The sequence below is a fragment of the Ctenopharyngodon idella genome, chromosome 6 (assembly GCF_019924925.1).
Source record: "Ctenopharyngodon idella isolate HZGC_01 chromosome 6, HZGC01, whole genome shotgun sequence".
NCBI lineage: Eukaryota > Metazoa > Chordata > Actinopteri > Cypriniformes > Xenocyprididae > Ctenopharyngodon > Ctenopharyngodon idella.
The window spans coordinates 9,689,177-9,717,032 of NC_067225.1; the positions used below are offsets into that span (position 1 = coordinate 9,689,177).

At 38.1% G+C, this 27,856-nt stretch overlaps 1 protein-coding gene across 1 annotated transcript in view; it reads right to left on the reverse strand.

Moving 5' to 3' along the window:
* Positions 1 to 27,856, reverse strand: part of dock9b (dedicator of cytokinesis 9b) — a 110,645-nt gene that overhangs the window by 57,078 nt on the left and 25,711 nt on the right. Inside the window, 3 exon segments of the mRNA XM_051895957.1 lie at positions 3,197 to 3,279; positions 7,588 to 7,677; positions 10,780 to 10,896. Coding sequence (XP_051751917.1) covers positions 3,197 to 3,279; positions 7,588 to 7,677; positions 10,780 to 10,896 — 290 coding nt within the window.

Genomic DNA, 27,856 nt, shown 5'->3' on the forward strand with positions numbered 1-27,856 from the left:
ATCTCTTATCCCTCACACAGCTGAGGCAAAATGTGCACATGTGCATGTGTGCTTAAGGAAACTGCATTAGCGGAATTATCATGAAGGAGTGGGGGCGGATGATAATGCTGGTCATGATGATGATGTTGAAGCTTCACAAACACAGCAGACATTATCTCTGTCTCTCTTCCATCACCATCATCCCTCCCGCTTCCTCTGCGACCTTTACCAAATGCCAGACACTGGCTGGCTCCTGATCTCCACAATGTGATTTGCCAGTTATTGACCGCTATGACATAATCTATCAGTTAGTTGAGACAGGAAGTGACATCAGTGGATAACAGACACTTTTTTTGGCGCTTGGTTGCTGCCCTGTCCTGAAACAGGTGGAGTAATTATGTGCTGAATGAGAAAAGAGAAAGGAAAAGTGAGGAGGAAATAGGAAAAGAGCTGCTGATGGGTTGTTGTTGTTGTATGACGAAAGGCACTTTCCAGATTTAGCTCAGGACGAGACCTTGCTGTCAACACTGGGACAGGACAGGATGAGGACACTGATAAAAATTAGTGTGTAAAATAGCATCTCTCCCTCTTTCACACACACAAACACACCGTGCAAACACAAACAATGACTCCTGGGCTCTGTTCCAAAAACTAGTGAGCTGCTTTGCTGTCGACTGCCTGCATTGGCAGTTATCTTCTAAATAGTGGTTGACCAGTAGGTTTACTACAGACCGACGCCGATATCCTAAACTGGAGGGTGGTTTATGGCTGATATATAATACTATTTATTTTAGACATATTAAATAACAACAAAGTAAAATGTAATATTTATTTTAATTACAGAATTACAGAAATCAAATTGAAAAAATAATTTGAACTTGATAAAAACAATAATCTGCAAACAAAGTTTGCAAGGTTCATGGCATTAAATGTTTATTAGATATTCAAAGACTTGTTTAAATAATATAAATGCATATTTGCTTAATGCCGAAAGCATATGAAAAGTGTGTTTTATAGTGTTTGTCATAAGGGACCATACAGAAACGATCTAAATACACAGCAATAGTGCTGCTCACACAAAGCATAGGGGAGACTCAACTCACTCAACTATGGTTATGTTACAATACATGAAATATTGGCTAAAACAATCCATATTTATTTTGATTAAAGTTTTATAGAAATTGTTCAGTATTTAAAGGGTTAGTTCACCCAAAAATGAAAATTATGTTATTATAAACAATATCTAGTGACGGCCAATTTCAAAACATTGCTTCAAAGCTTTACGAATCTTTTGTTTCAAATCAGTGGTTCAGATCGTGTAAACGAAGCCTCGTTTACTGAAATCATGTGACTTTGGCGCTCTGAACCACTGATTCGGAACAAAAGATTCGTAAAGCTTCATGAAGCAGAGTTTTGAAATCGCCCATCACTAGATATTGTTGAAAAGTCGTTATTTTGTTTTTTTGGTGCACAAAAAGTATTCTCGTCACTTTATAATATTAAGGTAGAACCACTGTACTCACATGAACTGATTTAAATGCGTCTTTAGTAGCTTTCTAGATCTTGAGAGGTTCGGTGACATTGCTGGCAATGGAGGCCTCACTGAGCCATCGGATTTCATCAAAAATATCTTAATTTGTGTTCCGAAAATGAACGAAGGTCTTACGGGTGTGGAACGACATAAGGGTGAGTAATTAATGACATTATTTTCATTTTTGAAACTAACCCTTTAATGAATTATAATTGGATTCATGATCAACAATTATATTAAATACATAATTGTATTTAATTATATTAATTACTGAGCTTGTCGCAATTCATTTTGCATGATTTAGAAAGATTCACACCTGTGAAAACTGAATTTTTTGGACTGGAAAAACAAACAATTTTGCATTTCTTTTATCAATGTATTTACTAAGGATTATTTTAAAATAATTTACAAATCTATATTAAAGGGGACCTATTATGCCCCTTTTCACAAGATGTAATATAAGTCTCTGGTGTCCTCAACGTGTCTGTGAAGTTTCAGTTCAAAATACCCCACAGATCATTTATTAAAGCTTGTCAAATCTGCCCCTATTTGTGTGTGTCCTTTTAAAAGCAAATGAGCTGCTGCTCCCGGCCCCCTTTCCAGAAGAGGGCGGAGCTTTAACAGCTGTCTCTTCGGTTGCTCAACAACAACAAAGCTGGAGAATCTCACGCAGCCAAAATGAGGATTGTCAGTAACGGTGTTCAGCCTTACATTGTTCAAACCGGAGTCGACACTGATGGAGAGACTCAGGAAGAAGTTACAACTTTTAGAATGAAACTGGACATTTCTGAATGGTTAGTGGATAAATTTATGTAGTTGCTGTGGAGTTGATTCAACTCATAGACTAGCATGTGCCGTCATGTTAATCTTTTGTGCAAATCCAGCATTGAACTGACCCTCGTTTGTGAAGCAGTCCTGTGTAAAATAATTTGCGCAAATATATAACACTTTACTGACTTTCTTCGGCACATTTCCTTATAAAATTTCCTTACAGAAATGGTGGACTGCTGAGGCTCTCTCAGGACAGTATCTATTCTAATAGGGCAGTTTGTCACCAGTCATGGGCGGGGCTTACGTAAGAGTAGGGGGAAATCTGGAACCGTGCATTTGGAGAGACTGTTTATGATTTATGGGGATTATAAAAAAGGAGTGGGTGGATTTTTACCATTATAGGCTGGTTGTTTACACACACTGCGGACACACATCTGTGTTCAAACACCTAATAAAACCAAATTTTGCATAATAGGTCCCCTTTAACAAAAAAAATGGGGTGTATGATAAAAATTGTATGTGCTTTTTTATTATCAGAATGAAGAACTGCACAAACCAAATTACTTTAGATTATAGATAATAAAAAAAGTGCTGAAAAAGTAATGTTTTAAAAGCACTGAAATGTATGTCACCTTTTTTTTTTTTTTGTCTGTCAATTAATGTTGTTAATAATGTGACTAACACCTCTTGTGGCACTGAATAAAAAAATATTATGACCTGGCACCTACTTTTTTAGAACAGCCTACATCGGAGAATGACTATAATACCTTAAAATCCTGCCTACATAGGCAGCTCACTGGGTCTTTGGAACAGTGCCGTTGTATAGATATGATGCATCAATGAAGTCCAGCTGTACTTCAAATAGCTATCTCTGTTACTTTCCATCTCTTTTCTTTTTCTTTCAATCAGTCTTACTTTGGAAGTTGGCGGAAGTCTCCAGAATAATCCTCGTATTTGTAGTTCACCACATGCCAATCAGAGTTGTAGGTCTTGATGCACTATAAAAGAAAAAGAAAACATTTCTGTCTCTTCTGTCATACAGAAAGCACATAAACACATATGCCAGCACACACACACACACACACACACATACATACACAAACACAAAGACCCCCAAATCCCAAAAAGGCTAATACATTGAGTAATCTAATAAGAATCATGTTTTCCATAGCAATCTGTGGCAACAGCTTTTTAGAAAATAATTTCCTCACTGGGCGACACTGACTGTATCTCTGTGCTAATCACTGTTAAAGCTGTCACCACACCGCACCATAAACAGACACTAATATATCCTCTGGGCATTACATTAAAGCAGATTCAATTCTGTTTGCTTTGTTGGCAAGGCAAGCATTTAGTCCTCAGCAGTTCTTAAAGGGATAAGATGAAACTAAAAGCCTCTAAAACCCAAAACGGCTTTCTCACTCTTATTTTAAATCCAATTAATGCAGAGAAAGAGGAAGGGAGTGAGAGAGTGGATGAGTTTACAAAGTAAATTTAAGACCATTCTGAACTAAACATTCAACTATATGTCTCTGTACTCCATCTGTAACTTTTCTTTTTCCTGTAGGGTAAAATAGAAATACAAAAATATAGTAAAACATAATAATAAAAATAGACAAACTGTAAATAAGAACTAGATTTTTTTATATTATCTGGACAAAAAGTGAGTGATACCCATGCAGGGATTTTGAGTATTGCTGTGTGGTTGATAGGGTGTTACTACGATGTTTTTGGCCATTTTATCGCTGAACAGGCAAATCTGAGTGATCATTTATGTTCATAGCACAAAGGGTGTGGAGCAAGATATGTTTAATATAAAACAAAAAAGCATTTAGACAACTAAACCACCAGCACTGATGACTCCTGACATTACAAAACAAAACTGATTAAAATAAATGAAGTTTTTGGGCAACTCATCTTGTTTGGCTTCCTCTGTGGATCAGATTTAATTACAACTCTTCTAAAACAAAATGACAAATGTTTACTCAATTGAACATATTTTATGACAGAAGTTGTTTCCAAGAACGTGTTTGCAAGTTTACCAGAGCAATCCTTCAGAATGAATGCTGTTCTGGAGTGTACGGAGGACATGTGCACTTGACTAATGGTCGAGGCAGATGTTTTGATTTGTGAAAAGCTGGAAAACTGCCTGGCTCTGCCCCAGCTGCCCTTGATGATGTCACTGAGCTCTTTAGTGGGAGGAAGTATCGTTTTACGCCCTCCGCTGACGACGCCCAGTGTCTGAGATATCCACACAAACCCACCCTGACCTAGACCTCACACACACACGTACGGTTTTTCTAACACAATTGCAAACACACATATTAGTAGAACTATTGAATATGCAGCATAAATTGGCTTGAGAAACCTCTTGTCATTTTATTCAATGACAATTCCTGTTCTATTCACCTTATTTTGTAATGCGGAAGTAAGCTATTTTCTGTGAATGTGCAAGATTTTCACAGGTAAATAACTAAAAGAATAACGATTGTGCTACAAACCAGTGCGTTTATAATTACGACAATACATTCAAATAATATAAGAAATAATGGTTTGCAATATCATGCAGCATAACTGTTTTGTACAGCTAAAAATAATTGAAAGCAAATGACACCGGAAGCCTTGTGAATTCAAAATGGCCGCATCAGCTCTTGTGTTAAAAATAAGGTGGATAAAGCTTTCTGGTTTTAGTTGTATCTAAAGTCCTTCCAATATGATCAATGATAGTCTGAGGTAAAACTTTTGTGCATTGTGTATGAGGGCTTATGGTAGTGGTTCCCAATTCAGGTCCTGGGCCAGATCAAATTATAACCTCGTAAGAAGAATGCTCCATGAACTGAGCTCCATTACGATTGATAGGGTCCCTACATAGTGTTCACTGCTCCCTAGGACCAGAGGTGAATAGAAAGACCTATTCTACTTATGGAAAAAACGGAACTGGCGCTGCGTTCGTTCCGTAAGTTGAATAAGGAAGGCGTAGGACATACAGCGTAAGCTTTTTGAAGAATACGGAAAGCGGAAGCACGTGCAAGGCGATCATTTGTGTTTATAAAGCATATACATTTATACTTTTCTAAGAAAATGACTGATCGTTTTGCTAGATAAGACCCTTATTCCTCGTCTGGTATCGTTTAAAGCCCTTTGAAGCTGCACTGAAACTGTAATTTTGACCTTCAACCGTTTGGAGGCCATTGAAGTCCACTATAAGGAGAATAATCCTGGAATGTTTTCATCAACAACCTTAATTTCTTTTCGACCAAAGAAAGAAAGACATGAACATCTTGGATGACATGGGGGTGAGTAAATTATCAGGAAAATTTTATTTGAAAGTTGACTAATCCTTTAAACTACGCCAGAGCGCATACACACCTCAAGTACCGGATGCAGTGCGCAAGGCAGTTGGACATAGTGGTGTATTAGAGGTAAAAAATGATATAAATACTGTTCGGTTTCTCGCACAAACCGATCGTTTCGTGTCTTAGGACATCAATGTGTCGTCACGAGCCGCAGGGTTTAATTTGGATTTGTCTGTGCATGTTTTTTTTACTCTCATAGATTGTGTTCCCATTGACATGCATTATACGACTGGCAGACTACAACGGTTGAAGTTAAAAATCATCATTTGTGTTCTACTGAAGAAACAAAGTCACCTGCATCTTGGATGCCCTGGGGGTAAGCAGATAAACATCAAATTTTCATTTTTGGGTGAACTATCCCTTTAAGCGATCGATTGAAGCGCCCGTCTGTGCTGTGGAGACTGTGTGCACGAGCAAAAAGAGAACGTAAACCCCGCCTACTTTTTAATTTGATTGGCCATCTCAATCATTTTGACACTGACGAGCGTTCTTAAACCGCTGAGGCAGACCAGACTAAAAATGTAACTTTTAAACCTTTTTGTCATCCTAACAACATGCAGAGTGCTGTAATGAAGTGCAGCAGAGCAGTGCAATGATTTCAAATATTTGGGGGGACAATTTGGCCATTTCTAATTATTGGGGGGGACTTGTCCCCCTCAATGTCTATGGGGGTTACGGCCCTGATTTGCATACATTTCCAGAACAGAAATCTGAACATTAGATAAAGCCAGGTTCAAATTTCACTTGTTTCATTTTGTTGATGTATAGGAGTCAAAGGTTTTACAAAGGGGATTTTGTATATATACAAAGTTCTGTCATGAAACTCTAGATGGCGCAGGCTGAAAGGTCCTTAACTCAATCTGTTTGCAATCACATCATTCTCTATAAGGGCTTTCGCACCGGTGAAACCTTTTCATAGTTCTTAGAACTATTGGCTGAAGTACCCAGATTTTGCCGTGTTCGCACCGCAGGAACTAGGAACGATTGCGTTTAAACTTGTTTTGCGGATGGCACTCTTGGCATTGTTCGAGCATCGTGCTTTCAAGCAAGGACGTGTCTTTAGAGAGCGTCGTGTTTGCTGAGAGTTACGAAAGAAAAAGGAGTGCGAAATGCCCTTATATGGACATGGTTTGGGTGTGTTTTATGTAAATTACTTACACGGCCGCTCATTTAGAATACTCAGAATTCATCAACATTAGACCGGGGTTAACAACAAATTCATGTGCGTACACGTGTTGGGAATTAGGCAAAAAGTTTTCGTGAGAAGTTTAAATGTGCGTATAAATATGAATAGTGTACACAATTATTAGTAAATGAGACCCAATGTTTTTGCCTGTAGTCTCTTGCCTTAAACTGCTATTCCAGTTTAACCAGACACTAAATGAACAGAAATAGTTTAATTAAAAGTCTCCTTTTAATGTAAATTATGCTTAGTATTAGGCTTAGATTGCGCCTTATTTGCAAAGTTCTGCACTTTTTGCCTAAAGCAACTGACTTTGAACTATTACTGCCTGTAAAAGCAAGATGTTTGTGTGCATTTTTGATCTTGACATCAGTATTTCATCATATGATGATCAACTGCTGGAGAAGAGAAGCATAACCGGGCATATATCCAGACACGTGGTCAAGTGCATTTTTAAGAGATGATTCAGGTGATTGGACTGCAGTGATCGGGTGATGTAGTCTCAGTAATGTGTGTCAAATTGTGGTATTCTAATGCATCCTCTCAGAACTCACCTTTAAATAGTGCAATGTAAATAGCAGCATACAAATAGCATTTAACTAGGCACTAAAGTTTTGGGAGGGTGTGCAATATGATATGTGTAATTCCTTGAATTGTGCGCTAAACAATACATACAATGTGAAAATAAACAATGCCATCAGTGAGTGCTATTCATTCATTCGTCCTCTTTTTTTGCTGTGATCCACGAGTTTATGTTGGGCTCTTACCTCCTGGACGAGCAGGCTGCTGGCTCTCTTTTCTGCCCCGTCTGGTACTGAAGAGTATAGAGCTCTGCCCTGACGCTTCAAAATGGAGATCTACACAGAAACATGAGGAAACATTTCAGATATTAAACAAAGACCAGCACATGATCATGCATAAAGAAAAATTAGTCAATGTAAATCTGGATATTTCTTGCAGTAATAAAACTAATCATGTTGGACTACAAACAAAAGAGCGGTTTTCATCTTAATGGATTAAAAGGAGGATTTGGGTACACTAAAAGAATTATTTAAAAAATTGACACTGATGTGCAGAACACATCCTGACTAGCTTTACTGACTACAGAAAAGATTATAGTTTTTATAAATTTTTCTGTTGTTGTTTTTTTTTTTTTTAAAGGTGCACTATGTAATATTTTCTGTCCACTAGAGGTCGCTAGAGGCCTATTCAAAACAAAGGCGTAGCTTGATGACGCCAAGTTTGAGCGCGGAATCTTGGGAAATGTGGTCTTTACCTCAACGGCCATTAGAAAAGAATTGAAATAGGGCTCAGGAAGAAATCATGTTCATGGATGCGATTATTAACGTTACTGTAGTATGAAGCAGAGCAGGACCGAGTGTTGTGGGAGCGGAACGAGGCCGCTGGAGTGATTGCGCAACACACGCCTCACGAGCAGCGGAACTTTTATTATGTCACAGTCGCCGGCGCCGCTTCCGCTTTTCCGGTCAAGTGTATGAGGTAACACAGCTCTGTTTATCCAGAGCCGTTATACATTTGAGTGTGCTGAAAATTATGTTATAACGTTACTCTGTGCGTTCGCTCGGTGGCTTCTGTGAGACACTTGTTGCACACTGCAGTAAGATAGATCGATTTTTAATATCATATTAAATACTGGATGGCTTTTGTTGATAAATGGCATGGAATTAATTTTAAAACGTATTGTATGATGGAGAAAATGCTGTATTACTGTTACTAAAAATAAAACTGCAACTGATTATGCTGTTAGCTACTTCACAAAGTAGTGTTTTTCTCTGAGGCATGGTAAAGCATGGTACTCGCAAAAAATCAAGAAAATTAGATTTAAACAATAAGACTAAACGTGTTGAGCTATATAACAATAATTAGTTTTCTGTCTATATCAAAACAGTTGTTCCCTTGTCTATTAAAACATGTAGATATTAAAGCGTCTTTGGTGTTTCCATGGTTTCTACAAAATAAAACCGGAAACCGAGGGTAACGCGGGTATGACGCAATTGACAGGCGACTCCTCACACGTCCCGGAGCCTTGGTTAAAATTGCAATTTTCTCACGATTTACAAATAGTTGCAAACATTTGGGATGTTCTAAGTACTCAAGTGAACAAAATATATAACACTGCCCTAGTGGTTTTTGGATATTTTACTGCAAAATTCTTACATATTGCACCTTTAAGTATATAACAGAACATTTGATGCATATTTTAAAAAGCCATCACAATAAACATTATAGTCTTTCAAAGTTGCCTTTATTTATAGTAAGTTGATCATTTACTAAATTGATCATTTACTAACAAAATGTGAAAACTCTACTTTCTGTAACGTGGGGTGTTTTAGAAATACGGTGAGTAGGATCCTTTTGCAACAAAAAGATAATAAAAACATAACAAAAGCAAATCCACGAACAGAGAGATATAGGCAAAAACAGAGTAAATCCTAACTAGGAACAGGTGGGGGTAATCAATCACTATGGCAACAAACAAGGGTAAAGAAAAGCAGGAACTAAACACAGGGAACAATGGGAAGAGAAAATATACTTCAAAATAAAAGTTAAAATAGCAAAAACAAGAAACACAAAACCAGTGAACATATAACACTTTTATATTATAGCTAATTTAGCTCATTTTTAATAGCGAAATTAAGTTGTTAAAAGCCAATCAATTATTATACTGACTTATATTAGGTAATATTTTGGCTTATATCTAAAGAATATATTGATTAAATATGATCTTTATAATAAATTATCTTTTTTACTTTGTATGAATGCTTTTGTCTTTGGGAAAAGAAAGCTTTTGATTAAGATTTGAACCAAACCATAAATATAATTTGAGAAAAACTAATACATTTGGCTGTAATTTTTTATTAAGTTAGTCAAAAATATAATTTTTGTGTGGACATGGACTGATTTAAAAATAACATATACAGTCACTCTAAAAAATGCCGGGTTAAAAACAACCCAAGTTGGGTTAAATATGGACAAACCCAGCATTGGGTTGTTTTGACCCAGCAGTTGGGTTAAATGTTTGACCAACCTGCTGGGTAGTTTTATTTAACTCAACTATTGTTTAGAAATTACTATATTGCTCACTTAAACTGAACCCAAAAGGAAAATGGTTCAATAATGTCTTAATTAAAAGCTAAAAATGCAGAGAGGTTTGTGCGCATGTTAAGTTTACACTTTAGGTAGAATGTGAGCACATATATGTCATATACAAATAAACTGAATGCCAGTCATAACATATGCTACTTCTTCTCTGGCTTCACAAAACAATTAGACTAACAAGATTTTGGATTTGAGATTAAGAATGATATTTATCATTTATATTTTTACAATTAGATTTAGAATTTATAATTAGATTTATGTTCTAATTTCCTAACACTAATCTTGTAATTGAATTATAAATGTTTGATTTCAGCTATACAGTAGCTGCTTGGCCAGTTGTTTGCAGAACACAGTTTTTTCTGTTCCCCATAAACCAAGGCCCATAACAATGATCTCTCGCATACACACCCATTTCTAAAGGAAAACAAGTAGATGGTTCCATTCAGAGAAGCAGCTTGAGAAGTCCCCTGAGACAATATTACTGTAATATTATTTGAGGGTTGTATTATGGTTGTGATGGAAAAGTAGGCCCTCATGAACACAGAAAGAACAGAGATGTATGACTAATAAGCCGAAGGAGAAAACAAACTCAAGACACACCGCTGAGAGGGTGCGAAATCTAACATCTGCACAGGTTACTCATCACTCAGAATCATGCTGAAAAATAACATTTCAGAGGAAATCGCAGCATGATTTCAGATAGGAAGTGAACAAAAAATACTGACAGAAATGAAAGTGTACACGAGCCTCTAGCAGGGGAAAATGGACGGAAGAACAATTTAGGAATGGATACTGATGGGAGAGCAGATGCTCTGAGAGTTGGAAACATACGTTCTTACCTGAAAGTCATCAATAGGAAAATGCAGCATGTCTCTGAGGACATCACTGAGTATCTGAGTTTTCCTCTGGACAAGTACACTCTCATAGTCCAAAGGCTCGATCACTTTTGGTTTTACCTGGAGACAAACACACAAGTTTAACAGAATCAGACTAGATGGAGCAAATAAAATGTTCAGGACTTCAAATCAACATAATCAAATCAGGACTTATCAATGACAAAAGTTTATGGAAGGTAACATTTGCGTTCACTAAGTGACTGCAGATCCTCACACCAGTCTGGTGTGTGTCTGAAAACATTCTGCTGAATTCAGTCAGGACATTAAGGGAGTCATATACAATTTTTTAGCATTTTGTCCTGAGGTACACTTTTAATTTACCATGTGAATCATATATAAAACGTGAAAATGCACAAAAAAAAAAAAATGCTGGGTTAAAAACAACCCAAGTTGGGTTAAAAATGGACAAACTGCCCAAATTGCTGGGCAGTTTTATTTAACTCAACTATTGTTTAAAAATTACTATAAGACTGGCTTAAAATGAACCCAAAATATGTTGGAAATTAAAAATCAGACACATAATTAGAGGCAACAATAATAATCAAAAGGTGAACATTTATTAATAAGCAATTTAATAAATGTTTATTGTTTAATTATTATTCATAAAACTTATTAATAAATGTTCATTTATAAAACATTAATAAATGTTAATTATCAACGTACTTTGGGTTCATTTTAAGCAAGAAATATAGTCATTTTTAAACAATAGTTAAGTTAAATAAAAACTTGGGCAAACATTTAACCCATTCACTGGGTTAAAACATTTTCAACCCAACTTGGGTTGTTTTTATCCCAGCAAATAGTGTGTAAATCACTAATTTTTGTAAAATGACACTGTCACATAAAATCTGGAATTCATTAATGTAAATAAATGAATGCAGTATATCACACTTCAAACCCAGAGAGGAGACTTACTTTGCGATCGTTAAAAAAAGTATATATACATAATTTCAAAATACCACATACAGTATTCTATGATGTGACAACATCAAGAGTAGCCAATGACAAACACAAATGTCTTTGTGCACAGATACTCTGTTCTGTTTGTTAGTGAGTAAGAGAGAGTTGTGAATGAGTATTGTGTTGAACTGTACCAGGCAGTTCACACACTGCTTCCCATAATCCAAGCTATGATTGGCTATGGCCAGCGCCAACAGCCTACATCACCCAATAAAGATGGGTGAACAGGTCTCTGTTACAATGTCCATTCATTGTGACATCATCACTTTATGGGACACACAGCACGGAATGGCAGGACTCTGCCTCAGGCACTAACTGGATAAGATATAAAGATGGTAACCTCTGGGGAGAATATTTCCTGTCCAACACAGACACACACACACACGCACGCACGCACACAAACACTTTCATAAAGCCACAACCATCTCTGAAATGTGTTCAAACAATAAAGTGAGCACATATTAAACACAATATGCCTTTGATTTACAATAATCACTTTTAATACTGCGACGTCTATCTCTGTCTTAACATATTCATGTGCAGACAATGCGCTGAAAAAAATGCACCAGTAGACAATCAATTGACATTTATTAAAAACAGGGAAAAACATCAGTCAAAACATTCTTTTCTGCCAAACTCTACAATGACATGGAAATGTTCCTGTTCTTGTAATATCTCAATTGTTTCTCCAATCAATGAAATTACGTAAATTGAGTCTCAGATTTTTCCTCCTTAGAAAAATACCCCAGAGTTTATATATATATATATATATATATATATATATAACAGCTTAAAACAGCTTATAATTCATACAGAATGAAGTTTTTATTGAAAATCTAAAAATGCAGAATGTTTTCTGTGATTGGGTAAGTTTAGAGGTAGGGTTAGGGCATAGAATATACAAATATAAAAATCACTGTCTATGGAAAGTCCCCATAAAACATGAAAACGTGCGTGTGTGTAGAATTTCTTGGCCGTAATCCATTTATTGCGTGTTGACGGGGACTCCCTGCTTAGGAATGCACTCTGGAACTACACTGTTACGTTTAGTGTTACATTGCTTGCATAATAAAGCAATAAGCCCCAAGAAGCCATGGTTTACAGTGAATTTATAACAGCTAAGGGGCGCTGTGGAGCGGAGCGGAGTGCCTAAAACCCCCTTAGCTGTTATAAATTCACTGTAAACCACGGCTTCTTGGGGCTTATTGCTTTTATAAAATGGTTACCACACAATACAAATATTAAAGCCAAAAAATATGTATCAATGCAACTTCCATGAAGTAAAATCACTAAAAGGCTTCCTTCCGCTGGAAAAACTAGTCCCTGACGGTTAACAGCAACAGAAGTTACATTATTACGCCATTAGATGGCGGCAAAGACTGTCTTTATGAGTGTGTCTGTCAGTAGTGAAGACTTTTACAAAAGGACCGGAAATTGTGAACACGAAACAAGACGCAACTGAAAAATGCTTTGTCTAGCACTGTCATGTCAGGGCACGGTGAGACCCATCAACTGTTAAAAGACAAGATATTGCAGTGAACATTCAAACGGATTTTTTATTACGAACATAGGACTGACCTGAAGGAAAACCGCTATATCTAAATTCAGGTACACTCGCTCACTTGATCTCTCTCTCGCAATACTCTATTATACAGTAAGCTTCAATGAACAATATCAATGAGAAAAAAACATATGTTTACGTTGCTATGAGTGGTTGCTAAGGGTGTTGTGTAGTGATACACAGAACTGTTGGGTGAAGCGGTCATAGCCGTGTTTTATTGTGAATAAAACACAGCTATTGACCAATCAGAATCCAGGACTGGAACTGAACGTTTTATTAATGAATATACAGCACATAGAGTACCTCAGGGATGACGTGTTTTTGTACGCAAAATCCGGAAGCGAGTTAGCATTTTAGGACTTCCGGTTCCATTGCCCCTGAAGGCAGTGGGTTTTTTGAAGGGGTTTTTGATAAATTGTCTGAAATAAGGTCTGTGGTTAACAAAGCCTCTAAATATTTTCACGTTTTGATCTATGACATAAAACACACCAGTTATAACCCGCTTGTGATTTTTTAAACCTTTATTGTGTCTTAAAAACGGCGGTTGCTAATAAAATTGCTAAAAGGGACTACTTCCTTTGGCGGGGACTTTAGACATCATCATGACAAACAGGACATTTGGACAGCATTTCTCATGAAAAAGTGGAGAAGTATTTATACACAGCGCAGATCACAATCAGTTAGCATGTTTTTAAATAAAGTTGTTTTTTAAATAAAGTGTGAGGAAGCTTGGTGGTGGTGACGTTGATCCACGACCATAGTGTGCTGTAGTCCGTTTATAGCCTACTGTTAGCTTTTTATATCTGACGACTTTATTTAGGCTTCAAAATGTATAAATGTTGTGTTAACTTGTAAAGATTATCTTGATAGGCAAAACGTGTAAGTGTCATAACCCTTTGTTAAACACAGAGCTTATTTTTTGCGATTTTCCAAAAGTCTATGGGAAAAATGCATAGGCTTTCGATCGAGGGAACCTGTGCGCCGCTAACTTCTGGGTTGGGCTACAAAAACACGTCATCCCTGAGGTACTCTATTACAGAAGCCTGTTAAACATCACATCACATACCAGGTCAGTTCTACCATTCAGTCTACTCATAATCTCTAGTCAGGTGAATATTAATAGACATTCCTCACACACATTTGTTTGATATGTATTTTACTGTACCCAAGACTAACAATCTGCATGTGCTCTGTGCATTGTCATATTTTTTCATTCAGAATGAAGTGTTTTAGTCTGACACTTTCTATGGCTTTAAAAAACAATCAATATTCTGGCAACACAAGCAGTCAATGTGCCAGTCTGAATGCCAGCCGCCAGGCTGAGCCTCAATTCCCACAGGTCACTAAGCACAGCCAACACAAACACCTACTAATGAATACAATATGATACTAATTAGGAACTTGCCAAGGCTAGGCACAGTCATTTAAACGCACACACACATATACAGTATGTGCAGAATTTGAAAGAAGCTGATGCTTCTTTTTGAAGAACATCCTGACAAACTTCTGGCACAATCATTTGCACACACACACATATGTTTATGTGTGCAGGACTGCACAAATGTGTTGTGTCAAATGTCAAGCTGGTACTGCAAAGGAAAAGGAGGGGAAAGGGAATCTCATTAAACTGTCTCCCTCCCTCCGGGCCGAAGGAGGATCTTAAGGTAGAAGCAGACGGCCCTCGCTGTTTAACTGGGCTGTAAATCTTGCTCTGATTTGCCACAGACATGAACACGCTATTGTACAGACACAGACAAACACACACAACTTTATTCTGCGATTCAATAAATCAGCAAAGTTTTTGAAGCGAATCTTTGCGAGCTGATCTGAGCTAAACTACAGGCCAATAAAGAGGGCGTACGCCAACACAGGTGCAACAGTTTTAAAAACACACACACAGTTCATCACCGCGCTCACACACACTGTACGCATACGCTCACACAGTGCATTTGCTTTCACTTATTGGAATATATATATTTTTTTTATAAAAAATAAAATCAAACAATAAGAAAACAACAGTGTGCATTAAGAAAATATTGCTAATCCATTGTTTTATAACTTTTTTTTAAATCAACTTTATTTTTTATGATAATTAAGCACATTTCCCACCCAAATTCCCACCATCATACTGCAAAAAATATTATTTTTTTATTTTTATTATTACTTAAATTATAAAGCATTTAAACATGGTGGTAGCATTTATTTTTCCTAATGCAAATTTAAATAAAAGACATTGTATTACAGTATTTCATCTTTTTTTCCCCCCCTTTTAGAATAATGTGAATTATTAACTAATAAAGTAAACTGTCCAGAGTTTAGTATTTATTCAGTATATAGTCTGTTTTACAGTAATGAGAATTTGGAGGGAAAATGTGTTTAAAAAAAAAGAAGATCTTAAATCATCTGACTTGATTTTCCTTGTTTAAAATATTTTCTTTTGATTTGGGGGTGAAATGTGACCTGGAATTCACTCTGCAGATTCAATCTGTTACAATATATTAGTGTACTAACATAGTATAGTATATCAGTGTAGCTGTAAGACAGTTGTATAGACACTGTGTCCTAAGAACAAGTCTGACCAGCTAGTAGTTAGTCAAAGAGTAATCAGTTTTACTTTTTGGATTCAAATTTGACCAATCTACTTTTTTCTGTAACTAAAATAAAAACGTTATGACCAGTCCTAAAGGAAAATATGAGATGATTAACTTAACAAAGACTAGTCTATGCAGTTTATACAACCTGTCGCAGAAGTACTAGACTTTTTCTAGATGTTTTTTGAGCTTTAATTGGTCACATAAGAGACTTACCCCTACAGGCGCTGCAGTTTCCCCCTCTACCTCCATCTCCCCCAGAATCCTGCCCTGCTGAGGTGTTTCACACACTGCATCCTTACGGGCGGCTCGTCCAGCCCTGCCCTGCATGATCCACAACACGCTCTCTCCAGAAGAACTGAGCTCAAATCAACGTCAGTTGCAGAATAATAATAATAAAAAAAAAACAGGCTATGTCTCGCACAGGACTGAGAGGCAAACTAACAGCCTCCACAGCCTGAGGGTTTTCTTCGTTCTCTGCTGCTCTCCCCCCGGCTGAGTCTCTCTTTCTGTTCTTCCACTCTTCTCTGTTTCTGAACTTTACCATGTGGAGTTCTCAAGAGTGTTTTCCTCTATCAGTTCAGTCCCTCCCTCCCTCCCTCTCACTCTCTCTCTCTCTCTCTCTCACTCTCTCTTTTCCTTGTAAGAAGCAAAGACCACTCCTTCACACAGCTGTTCTGGTATGGGGGAGTGTGTGTGTGTGTGTGTGTGTGTGTGTGTGTGTGTGTGTGTGTGTGTGTGTGTGTGTGTGTGTGAGTGTGTGTGTGTGTGTGTGTCCATGTCCACTATTGTGTTGTCATGCTCATCTGTCCTCCCTCTGCGCTGAAACAGAGATCTTAATTGTCTGTTTCACCTGCCAGAGAGCAACACCCAAAGCCCATGAGTGAACATACTGTAGAATAGAACAAATAAAGAGACAAAAAGTCATTTTCTTTATAGATTTTACCCCCCAAAAAATGACACAGCAAGCAGAAAAAGTTAATGAAAGTTATACTGCAGAGATTAGTTACATTAAGCATAAAGGAAGATGAATTCAATATAGTTATATAGATGATTTCATGGTGTCTTAAAACCATCTGCAGAAAACTTTTCTTTTTCCTTATCTCACCTTATCTGTCTGTTTCTAGATGTTTTTTTACAGAGTAAGGAAACTTACTACCATTTAACAGGTTTTTACTGTAGAATTTTAACAGTCTTTTACACATTTTTTTTTACACATTTTTTTTTTCCTTGAAGAGAAAGATTGTAATCTTTAAATGTGTATATTTACTAAAAGTAGTATGCAGCACTCTACAGAGTACACTAGCTGTATATGGCCCCAAAACTAACAGAAATGGACTAAAAGCCACAAAACAACACAAGATTTTATCTCGATCTCTGTAAAAACACAAAAATATCACCCTGCACCCATCTGTCACTTTAATTCCATATATAGAACTTCATAAGAAAAATTGTCTCGTACTATAAACAACTCATTTCCTTCAAAGTACATTCACACAGCAGGATAACACACACAATTACAGATCCGTTTATCTGCACCAGTCCAGCACTCTGGCATTCTCAGAAAAGGTCAGACAAAAGTCCGACATGGCGTACGATTAACATTCATTCATATTCAGAAACTCAGCAAGAGCACAGGTGTACACAAACACATGCTGAACCACATACTAGCATACTACTCTTGCTATTTATGACCTAGAAAGATATGATAAAAGTAGTACGCGTACTATAGTATGTGGCTCTGAATTCAGCAATACACTTCCTGTAGTCACCTCTCAGGGGTTTAAGGGGTCTTTTGGTAGTGTAGGAAAAATAAACAGAATGATACTGTTTATTTTTCCTACACTACCAAAAGACTCCTTAAACCCCTGAGAGGTGACTACAGGAAGTGTATGTGTATTGCTGAATTCGGAGCCACATTATTCAATGTGTTGACAAAATTTCCACTGAAACAGGAAGACAGGGCGGGACATATCGAACAGCTCCTCCCCTTTTTAAAAATAGCCAATAGTATTTTATTTATATCGCAGCTCGACCAGAGCCATTGAGCTTGGTAAAGCCTCATTTTCCTTCTCTAACCATTTCTCCTCCTAATATCCTCCATTTCGCTTTAAAATATAGCAATCTGTGCAGAATTCAAATGGGTCTGATATGTTTTGTGGTCTGTGTCGACTCGCGCATATTGCTCGCGCTCTGTGCTGTTGTGTCTCTGGACCGGAGCAGACTGTGTGCGCGCTGCGGTGGTTCACGTGACACTAACGTGAAACCAGACTTCATTTGCCTCAATGGAAAGCATATTTACACCGTCTGAATCGTTCCCTATCCCCTATATAGTGCACTATGTGCCATTCACCATGTAGAAAATAGTAAACGTGTGAACAAGTGACCGATTTCAACCGCAGTTTCAGCGTCTATTGATAATGTAGGGGGCGGGACGCTTTAGATTCTAGAGAGCATTTGATTGGACAGAAGATCTGATGAGAAGCTGAAGTACAGAGTGATGTCATCAAAACCGCTGATGGAAGTGAGAGACTGTAAGATTTGAATGCTTATATCTTCTAAATATGAATTTTTTCATTGTTTTGGAGCACACTAGCTTATAGATAAGAGTAAGACTAACATATTCATACTAAAAGCCAAAAAACTTAAATTTTGATTTCATGGCGACTTTAATAGTCCAAAGGAGACGTGATTAGCTGCAGGTGTGTATGATTAGAGTGAGAGCGAGGCAGAATCCAGAGTGTGCATGTGACACTATGGTTGATGCGCTTAGCAGCCTTAATAGATGCTAAAATCAGGGTTTCTGCACTTCCCCCGAGTTTCCCAGTAACAACTCCGACTACATGAGGCATTCTAGTTTAAGGAACACTCCACTTTTTTTGAAAATAGGCTCATTTTCCAACTCTCCTAGAGTTAAACAGTTGAGTTTTACCGTTTTCGAATCCATTCAGCCGATCTCCGGGTCTGGTGGTACCACTTTTAGCATAGCTTAGCATAGTTCATTGAATCTGATTAGACCGTTAGCATCTCGCTCAAAAATGACAGGCGCAATGATATCACGCAGCGTCTCTCACAAATGTCTCCATGGTTGCAAGGCACGCTCCCTGGGCAAGCAGGGGGTCACAGGTGCTGCAAAATATCATTGCGCCTGCTGCACCCATGGTACAGCAGCAAAGTTCATTGATTATTACGCCGGAATGAGAGTATAGTTCCTAGCCATATTGGCCTAGAAAATCGCAACTTTTCATTTTCCGCCGGTCTTAGTACACGATGTAACTACAGAAGAGTCAAGTTTTAAATAGGAAAAATATGGAAAATCTTTGGTCATTTTTGAGCGAGATGCTAACAGTCTAATCAGATTCAATGAACTATGCTAAGCTATGCTAAAAGTGGTACCGCCAGACCCGGAGATCGGCTGAATGGATTCAAAAACGATAAAACTCAACTGTTTAACTCTAGGGGAGTTGGAAAATGAGCCTATTTTCAAAAAAAGTGGAGTGTTCTTTTAAAAGTTCCTACTGGGGACTAGGACTTTCCCACTTCCCAAAGACAAATGGAACACACCGTTAGGTACATCACTGTGTTACATAATGTGCATAATGCCTGCCTACTGGCTGCTTTGACGTACCCTCAAAGAACAGTTGGGTAAGTGATTTTGCGATGTTGAGGAGATGTTGTTGTTTTGTTATTATTATTATTGCTGTGAGGTCAAAAAAAAAAAACATTGTATGGACTTCCAATACAGACAACATAGTTGTCCGGAGCTAAAACCTGTGGCTGTTACATTTCCAACACATGCTCTAAGCAATCACAACAGACAGAGCAGAGTGGGGTTTTCGGAAAGTTTGGCTTTAAAAAGAGGAACTCAAACAGAGCTTTTCAGGCAGAGAGTGAAAAGAGGTGTTGCAGCAGTGTACAGTATAAGAGAAACAATGTCTTTTTGAACTTTAAATCATGTCAATGTATTCTAGCAGATCCCCAAAATAATTTGACATTATGTCATTGTGTTTCTTCGCATTCAGTCGATAACATCGTCTATGAACAACTGCGATCAAACACATGAAACAAATCAATAACCTACAAGCATAAATACGCACTTTGTCCCCCACACCCTTGAGCTATGGCATTAGCTTGTGAGAGTTGCATAATCCCACTTTGACGCAATAATTGGGAAGATTCCCAAAGGGGGTCAGGGCAGGGAGCCAGGGCGGGGACCACTGACTGAAAAAAAAAATCCAGAAACCCCCGACCTTACTGTATACACCCATCCACAGAGGGAGATTCACAGCTGGGCCTGAACTTCAGCCAGCTGGTACTGTGTAACAGCTGACAGTGATGAGAGCATTTTATGGGGTTATACACACCTTTCAGTGAAAGCATAAGCTGTGGAGAGCAGCACATTATCTAGAGATGAGCTGAGCACGTCCGATTGAAAGCATGTGTGATATATGATCCCAGCAAAGAGAGGCTCACAGAACTATCATAGATCATGGAAAAGTCAATTATGTTTCCCACAGTATGAGGAAAGATTAACCTGTGATCAAGCCTTGGTTACATGCAGTAGTGAGCAGATAGGTCACTCAGACTAATCAATGTGTGCAAATATGGTGCTGTTCCGTTCACATTCTCTCTTTGTCTGTCTGTCTGTCTGGAAAACACTACCATGTTGTCGTTGTATTTCAAGATTAGTGGCACTTGGGGTCATGGGTCTTGCTGTGGAGCACATGCTTCAGATAAGTTGTTTCAGCTTCATATCCCACATCTCCTTCTCATCTGTGTTGCAGAGCCACACTTACTGCCAGTTACAGTATATATGTGCCAGACAGCAAGAAATACATAACTGGCAACTGCTGCATCCCTTTAGGATGGACTCCAATGCTTACATTTACAATACACAAAAGTGGCAGTATAGAGACTTTTACATTACAAAATATTTCTATTTCAAATAAATGTTGTACTTTTGAACTTTCTATTCATCAAATAATCCTGAAAAAAAAAAAAAAAAAAAATTATCACAGTTTCCACAAAAATATCAACATTGATAATAATAAATGTTTCTTGAGCAGCAAATTCAAAGTCAAAGTTTATTTATAAAGCACTTTTTTAAAACAGCAAGTGTTTATCAAAGTGCTGTACACACATAAAATAATAAACATATCAAAGATACAAACAGTCATATTAGCATATTGTAATGATTTCTGAAGGATCATGTGACACTGAAGACTGGAGTAATGGCTACAAAAAAATCAGCTTTGGCATCAAAGGAATAAATTACATTTAAAAAAAAAAAAAAAAAAAAAAAAAATATATATATATATATATATATATATATAAAAGAAAACAGCTATTTTAAATTGTAATAATATTTCACAATATTGCAGTTTTCCAAACTGTAAAAAAAAAAAAAAAAAAAAAAAAAAAATCAAATAAATATGATGATAAGCATGATTAGCTTTTTCGAAACTTTTTAATGGTATTGTGTCTATATACCTGTTCAGATTAATGTGGAAAAAAGTAATTCAAAGCAGTTTAACACTAGTTTCCATCCAAAGTTGCAAATTTAGTGAAAAGAAGAGAACAAAATCATCACTTTCTGATAAACTGGCGCTAAAAATCATTAAGAAAAATGGAAGTTGCTGCAGTAGGAGAAGCCACTGTATATAATAATTTTGTATATAATAAATTAGCTACTTGAGCCTCAGAGTGCGCACACGAAGCGCAATAAATGTGTTGTCTTGATTTCAGAGGCGGATGCCTTCTGTTGGGAACAAAGTCGTGTAAGACAGTTCTGGGAGGTGATTATACTGAACCACTTTCATGACAGACTAGGCATTTCAGATGCTGTGTAATGAGATTGGTCCGCTGGTTAGTCAAGTTATGCCATCCCATCGCGCAAAGTCACATATCTTTTTTATTGCGCATTGAGGAATTTATTTGGTAAATGTGTTTCCATCGTAGTTATTTCCATGTTTTCTTATCGGATAAAAACTTTATCTGACTAAATTGAGCACAAACCTAAACACAATGAAACTAAACAGACTGAGATTGTTACAGTAGCCCCCTGTTCCGGAAGGCACGTCCTCGATGCCAATAAGAGCCCAACTGAGGAGGAAGGGCTGGAGGGAGGGGGCTTTGGAGGAGTACGAGGGGCTGGCACCAGGTAGGATGCAGGATGATATGACGGCAGGGAGAAACCAGGGCACCGATGATGGTGGGAGGAGCCAGGGAGGAGACGAGAGCAGGAAGAGCCAGGTGGAGACCCAGAGCACAGCCAGGACGAAGGCCCACGGCGGAGTCGAGGGAGGAAGAAGCCATGTTGGAGACTTGCCATGCGGACCCAGGGGACGACAGACTGAGACAAGGCAAATGGAGGTGGAGATCCAGGCAGAGCCGATGAAACCAAGCAGCACCGATGGATCTGGAGGCCGAGGCAGAGCCACAGCTGGTGGGACTGAGGACCAAGGTGGAGCCCAACGGAGCCAAAGCGGTGAGGGGAGGAGGCATAGCTAAAAGGCCTGGAAGTCCGTGGCCCAGGAAGAGTGACAACTGACCAAGGCGGACCTGGAGGGACGAGAGAGCCTGGTGGAGCCGATGGTCCCAGGTGTAGCCGAGGTAGGGAGGAGCAAAGGTGGAACCGACTGGTCGACGGGCCGGCGACTGGAGGGAGAGCCAGGGGATCCTTTTGCCAAGACAGAGCTGGAGACCGGAAGACTCGAAGCAGATCCACACAGCAGAGTGAAGTCAACAAAAAGGAAGCCAAGGGACTGAAGCGAACCAGTAGAGGCAGGTCAAAGGACTGGCTGACCTGGGTAGAGGAGGCGGGAGAGGGAGGCTGGGTGGGACCATTGGAGACACAGGAGTCTTGGAAGTTTTTGAACCCCTTCATTTTTTTCACCTTTTATGTTGCAGCCTTAACTGCTTTAAATTAAAGTGATAAAAAGTAATCTAAACTCCATGCATCATGATGATAAAGCAAAAAAAAAAACGATTTGTAACAACTTTACAAATTTATTAAAAAGGAAAAACTGAGTACATTGCATAATTATTTGTACCCTAAACTCAATACTTAGTTGAAGCACCTTTACAGCCTCAAGTTTTTTGGTGTATGATGCAACAAGCTTTGCACATCTGCATTTGGGAATTTTCTGCCATTCTTCTTCTCAGACCCTCTCAAACTCTGTCAGGTTGGATTGGAACTGTCAGTGGACAGCCATTTTCAGGTTTCTCCAAAGATGTTTGATTGGGTTTAAGTCCGAGTTGTTGGAAGGTGAACCTTCTGACCAGTCAGAGGTTCTGAATGTTCTGGACCTGATTTTCATTAAGGATGCCTCTATATTTTGCTGCGTTGAGCTTTCCTTCTACCCTGACAAGTCCCCCAGTCCCTGCCTTTGAAAATCACCCCCACCGCAATGATCACATGATGCTGCCACCACCATGCTTTACTGTTGGGATGGTATTGTCCATTAAGGACTTTGCATGCTTCTGTGAACCTTCAATGCAGCAGATTTTTTGTAGGCTTCTCCATATCTGTGTCTCGACACAATCCTGTCTCTGAGGCTGAGCTCTACAGTCAGTTATTTTGATCTCATGGCTTGGTTTTTGCTCTAATATGCATTTTGTGCTGTTAGACCTTTTATTGAAAGGTGTGTGCCTTTTCAAATCATACCAGTTCAATTAAATTTGCCACAGATTAACTCCAGTCGAAGTGTAGTAACATCTCAAAGATGATCCAGCAAAATTGGAATGCTCCTGATCTAAATTTCAAGTGTCCCAGAAAAGGGTACGAATACTTATGCAATGTAATTATTTCAGTTTGTTATTTTTAATAAATTTGCAAAGTTATCACAAATTTTGCTTTGTCATTATGGTGTATGAAGTGTAGATTGATGTGAAAAAAGTAAGCTGTTTAGCATTAGGCTGCAAAATAGTAAAATGAGAAAAAAGACGGGGTACAATATATATGCGATAAAATCAAAATGAGATTTTTAGTTCATGTTTATATAAGGTCATCTAATGTTAATTTACTCATAAATGTTATCAAATTTTGCTTTTAACAGGCAAAGACACTTACAATTTACATTCTGTCTCTTCTGGGGAAAAGATTAAAAATATGACTGTCAATGACCACTCACACTGAGATGAATGGCAATGAATAACTATCTTCAAGTACTATAGACCTCATTGGTGGTAATAAGGATCTTTTTTTGTGTAAAGTATCTTTGAAACAATATAAATAATAATAAAAAAAATTATAATAAAACTTGACGTTGAGTTGTTAATGAGAGATGTAATAGTAGATGTAGTTTCTAATTCCAGTCTACATTCACTTCAATCCCATCCATTCCCCCTCTTTCTCCTGATAGTTTACTGTCTTCAACACACACACACACACACACACACACACACACATATATATATATATATATATATATATATATATATATGTGTGTGTGTGTGTGTGTGTGTGTGTGTGTTATCTTGTTGAGTAATCCATTCAAACTACTCTAGTAACAGAAGGAAAGCCCAGGCATACTTTATAACCACTACACGATTTCCAGAGATACATAATACATAACCCACAGGCACACTTCCACACACACACACCCACACACACTTAAAGAAACCTTCCGCTCAGCAAACTGCTACTTCAGAGAGTGCTGAATAATACTGTTAGAGGAAAGCCCATAACTCTCGCCTACACAATTCACTAGGTAAACATGAAATCTCTGATTATAACCAGTTATATGAAGTCTACAGCACAAATGAAGACAATTTAAATTAAAAAAAGCACACATACACACACACACATTACCGATGATGCAGCTGCTGATGGTGTGATAGCCAGTGATTCTCTGCGGCTGAGTGTGTCTTCTTCCTCCGCTGGCTCTGCTGCCTCCAGCTCCGGTTTACACACATATCCACAGTTCCTGTGCAACACACGCCGCAGTCCCTCAAACAGGATCACACTCGCAGTGCAACCCATTGCACCCGGTCCCAAAAACATACACACTTCTGTGAGCAGATCAGATGTGAGTGATTCTGCTAAAAGACACAGGTCCGTCTGCTAAAGTCTGCTAAAAGCCCAGCCAGAACTAACCCAGCTCTCAGATATCCAGCCCCAACACAAACCTCTCCGTCCTGAGACACATCACTCCATCATCCGCCCTGAACCAGAATCAAAGCAGAAGGGATGGGAGGAAGCTTCCTCCTCAAGGATGACAGCAGACTGACTTCATCCATTCATCTAAGTTGCCAGCTTACTAAAAGTGTGTTTTAGCTAAAACCGCCCTGGGGATGTTACGATGACACGTTTCTCAGGAGGAAAGTGCTCCATTGAATCTAGGACATGAGGGAGAGGAATGCTGAGGATTGACGGAAGAGAATGTGAGTGATGAGCTGCTTCTGGAATCAGTGCTGGGCGTCGACTTCTCCTCCCTGCCTGGAGATGCTGATCTCTTTCTCTCTCTCTTTCTCTCTGTATCTCACTCTCTGTGCTCCCCCCCCCCCATTCTCCTTTTAACATTGCTCTCTATTTCTGACCCATATCTTGCAGCACAGCTTCATTCATGCGCTAACACACACGCAAACATGAGCGCATGTTACAGTAATGTGTGTGAACATGAGCATCCTATTTGATGTCGGATATGTGAGGAAATAATGGCTAAAACTACTTAGTACTAGAAACTGACAAATATTTTAAAGGGTTAGTTCACCCAAAAATGAAATTTTTGTCATTAATTACTCACCCTCATGTCGTTTCACACCCGTAAGACCTTCGTTCATCTTCGGAGCACAAATTAAGATATTTTTGATGAAATCCGAGGGTTTCTGAAGCACACATAGGCAGCAATGTCATTGCACCTTTTGAGGTCCAGAAAGGTAGTAAAGACATCGTTAAAATAGTCAGTGTGACTACAGTGGTTCAACCTTAATGTTATGAAGCGACGAGAATACTTTTTGTGCGTAAAAACAAAGCATCAGCCAATAATGAGCCAGCATTCGGACATAAACACGAAAGCGCTGAAATTCATTCACTACGTCAACTGCGTATGACAACAGTTCAAATTGTTAAATAAAGTCATTATTTTTGTTTTATAGTCTGATAGCTCAGTGTGGCCTGCATTGCCAGCAAGAAAATTAACACTTTCACTGCCCAGAAAGCTACTAAAGACGTATTTAGAACAGTTCATGTGACTACAGTGGTTCAACCTTAATGTTATGAAGCGACGAGAATACTTTTTGTGCGCAAAAAAAAACAAACAACGACTTTATTCAACAATAGGGATGGGCAATTTTAAAACTCTGCTTCATGAAACTTTGAAGCTTTACAAATCTTTTGTTTTGAATCAGTGGTTCGGATCGCGTATCAAACTGCCAAAGTCACGCCCCCCAGTGGTGAACCATTGAAATTTCGAAACACTTATGACATAACAAAGCCTCGTTAACTGACATCATGTGACTTTGGCAGTTTGATACACGCTCCGAACCACTGATTTGAAACAAAAGATTTGTAAAGCTTCGAAGCTTCATGAAGCAGTGTTTTGAAATCGCCCATCACTAGATATTGTTGAATAAAGTCGTTATTTTGTTTTTTTGGTGCACACAAATTATTCTCGTCGCTTCATAACATTAAGGTTGAACCACTGTAGTCACATGAACTAATTTAAATACGTCTTTAGTAGCTTTCTGGACCTCAAAAGTGTTAATTATCTTGCTGTCAATGTAGGCCTCACTGAGCCATCTGATTTTATCAAAAATATCTTAATTTGTGTTCTGAAGATGAATGAAGGTCTTACAGGTGTGGAACAACATTAGGGTGAGTAATTAATGACAGAATCTTCATTTTTGGGTGAACTAACCATTTAACTACTATTTACTTGCGTCTAAAAATAAGTAAAATGGACTTACTGTGTTCACATTGTATTGCAAAACACTTTTGCTGCTATTGAGGTGGGATACGGGTAAGGTACGGGACAGGTTTGGTGGTATGGTTAGGTTTAAGGGTGGGTTAAGCTGTAAGGGATGGGTCAAAAGTGTAATTATAAATGTAATTACAGAAATGAATTACAGCTGTAATTACATGCAGGTATTTTTTTTTTAAATATAAGTACAATGTAAAAACATATATGTACACAATAAGTGCATTGTATCAAATGATTAATTTAAATGTAAGTACAGTACATAATAGTTAAGGCCACCCAATATAAAGTGGGACCCTGAAAATGTCTGTTGGAAAAATGTAAGACCCAAGTTTTCCTAAAAATGAAATGCTTCAAATAAACTCAGAAGCATTTAACCCAGCTCACCCTGTGTGTGTTAATGCATGTTGTCCCCAGCACATAACTTACAGTACATTTGACGGTAGAGTATGTAAATGTTAGAAAGTCACATGAGTATTTCCATTTTGCATAAGATTACGTTTTTTTCTGAATGGAGGGTTAGCACAAAATTCTAAAACAAGTAATTGTATTTTTATGAGAGCTTTACAGTAACTGACTATTGTAATGAAATATAAATGTAATGTATTTCAGGCAAGTAAATGTGTGTGTTTAGCCTGTGCTTTTGTTTTTCTTTATTACAGTGAGCAAGTTTTATGTTTATATTTTATTCTGTACGAATATCAGTAAAAAAAGACTATCAGTCTATCGAACACACATAAAGGCCGTAACTAAAGATTTCAATAGCTGAAAGTGCAGAAAAGCCCCTCTATGATGTGTGTTAATATTTCATTGGGCACTGACACGGTCACCTACTTTAGAGTAAATGAATCAGGGATGACATGCTCAAAGGCCTGAAGAATGGGGGTGACGTGTGTGTCTGCATACTGTATGAGCATATCTGACATCATAGTCAGTACATAATGTGTGTCAAGTGTATGTAACTGTAACCAAAATGTTTTTCTATTTGA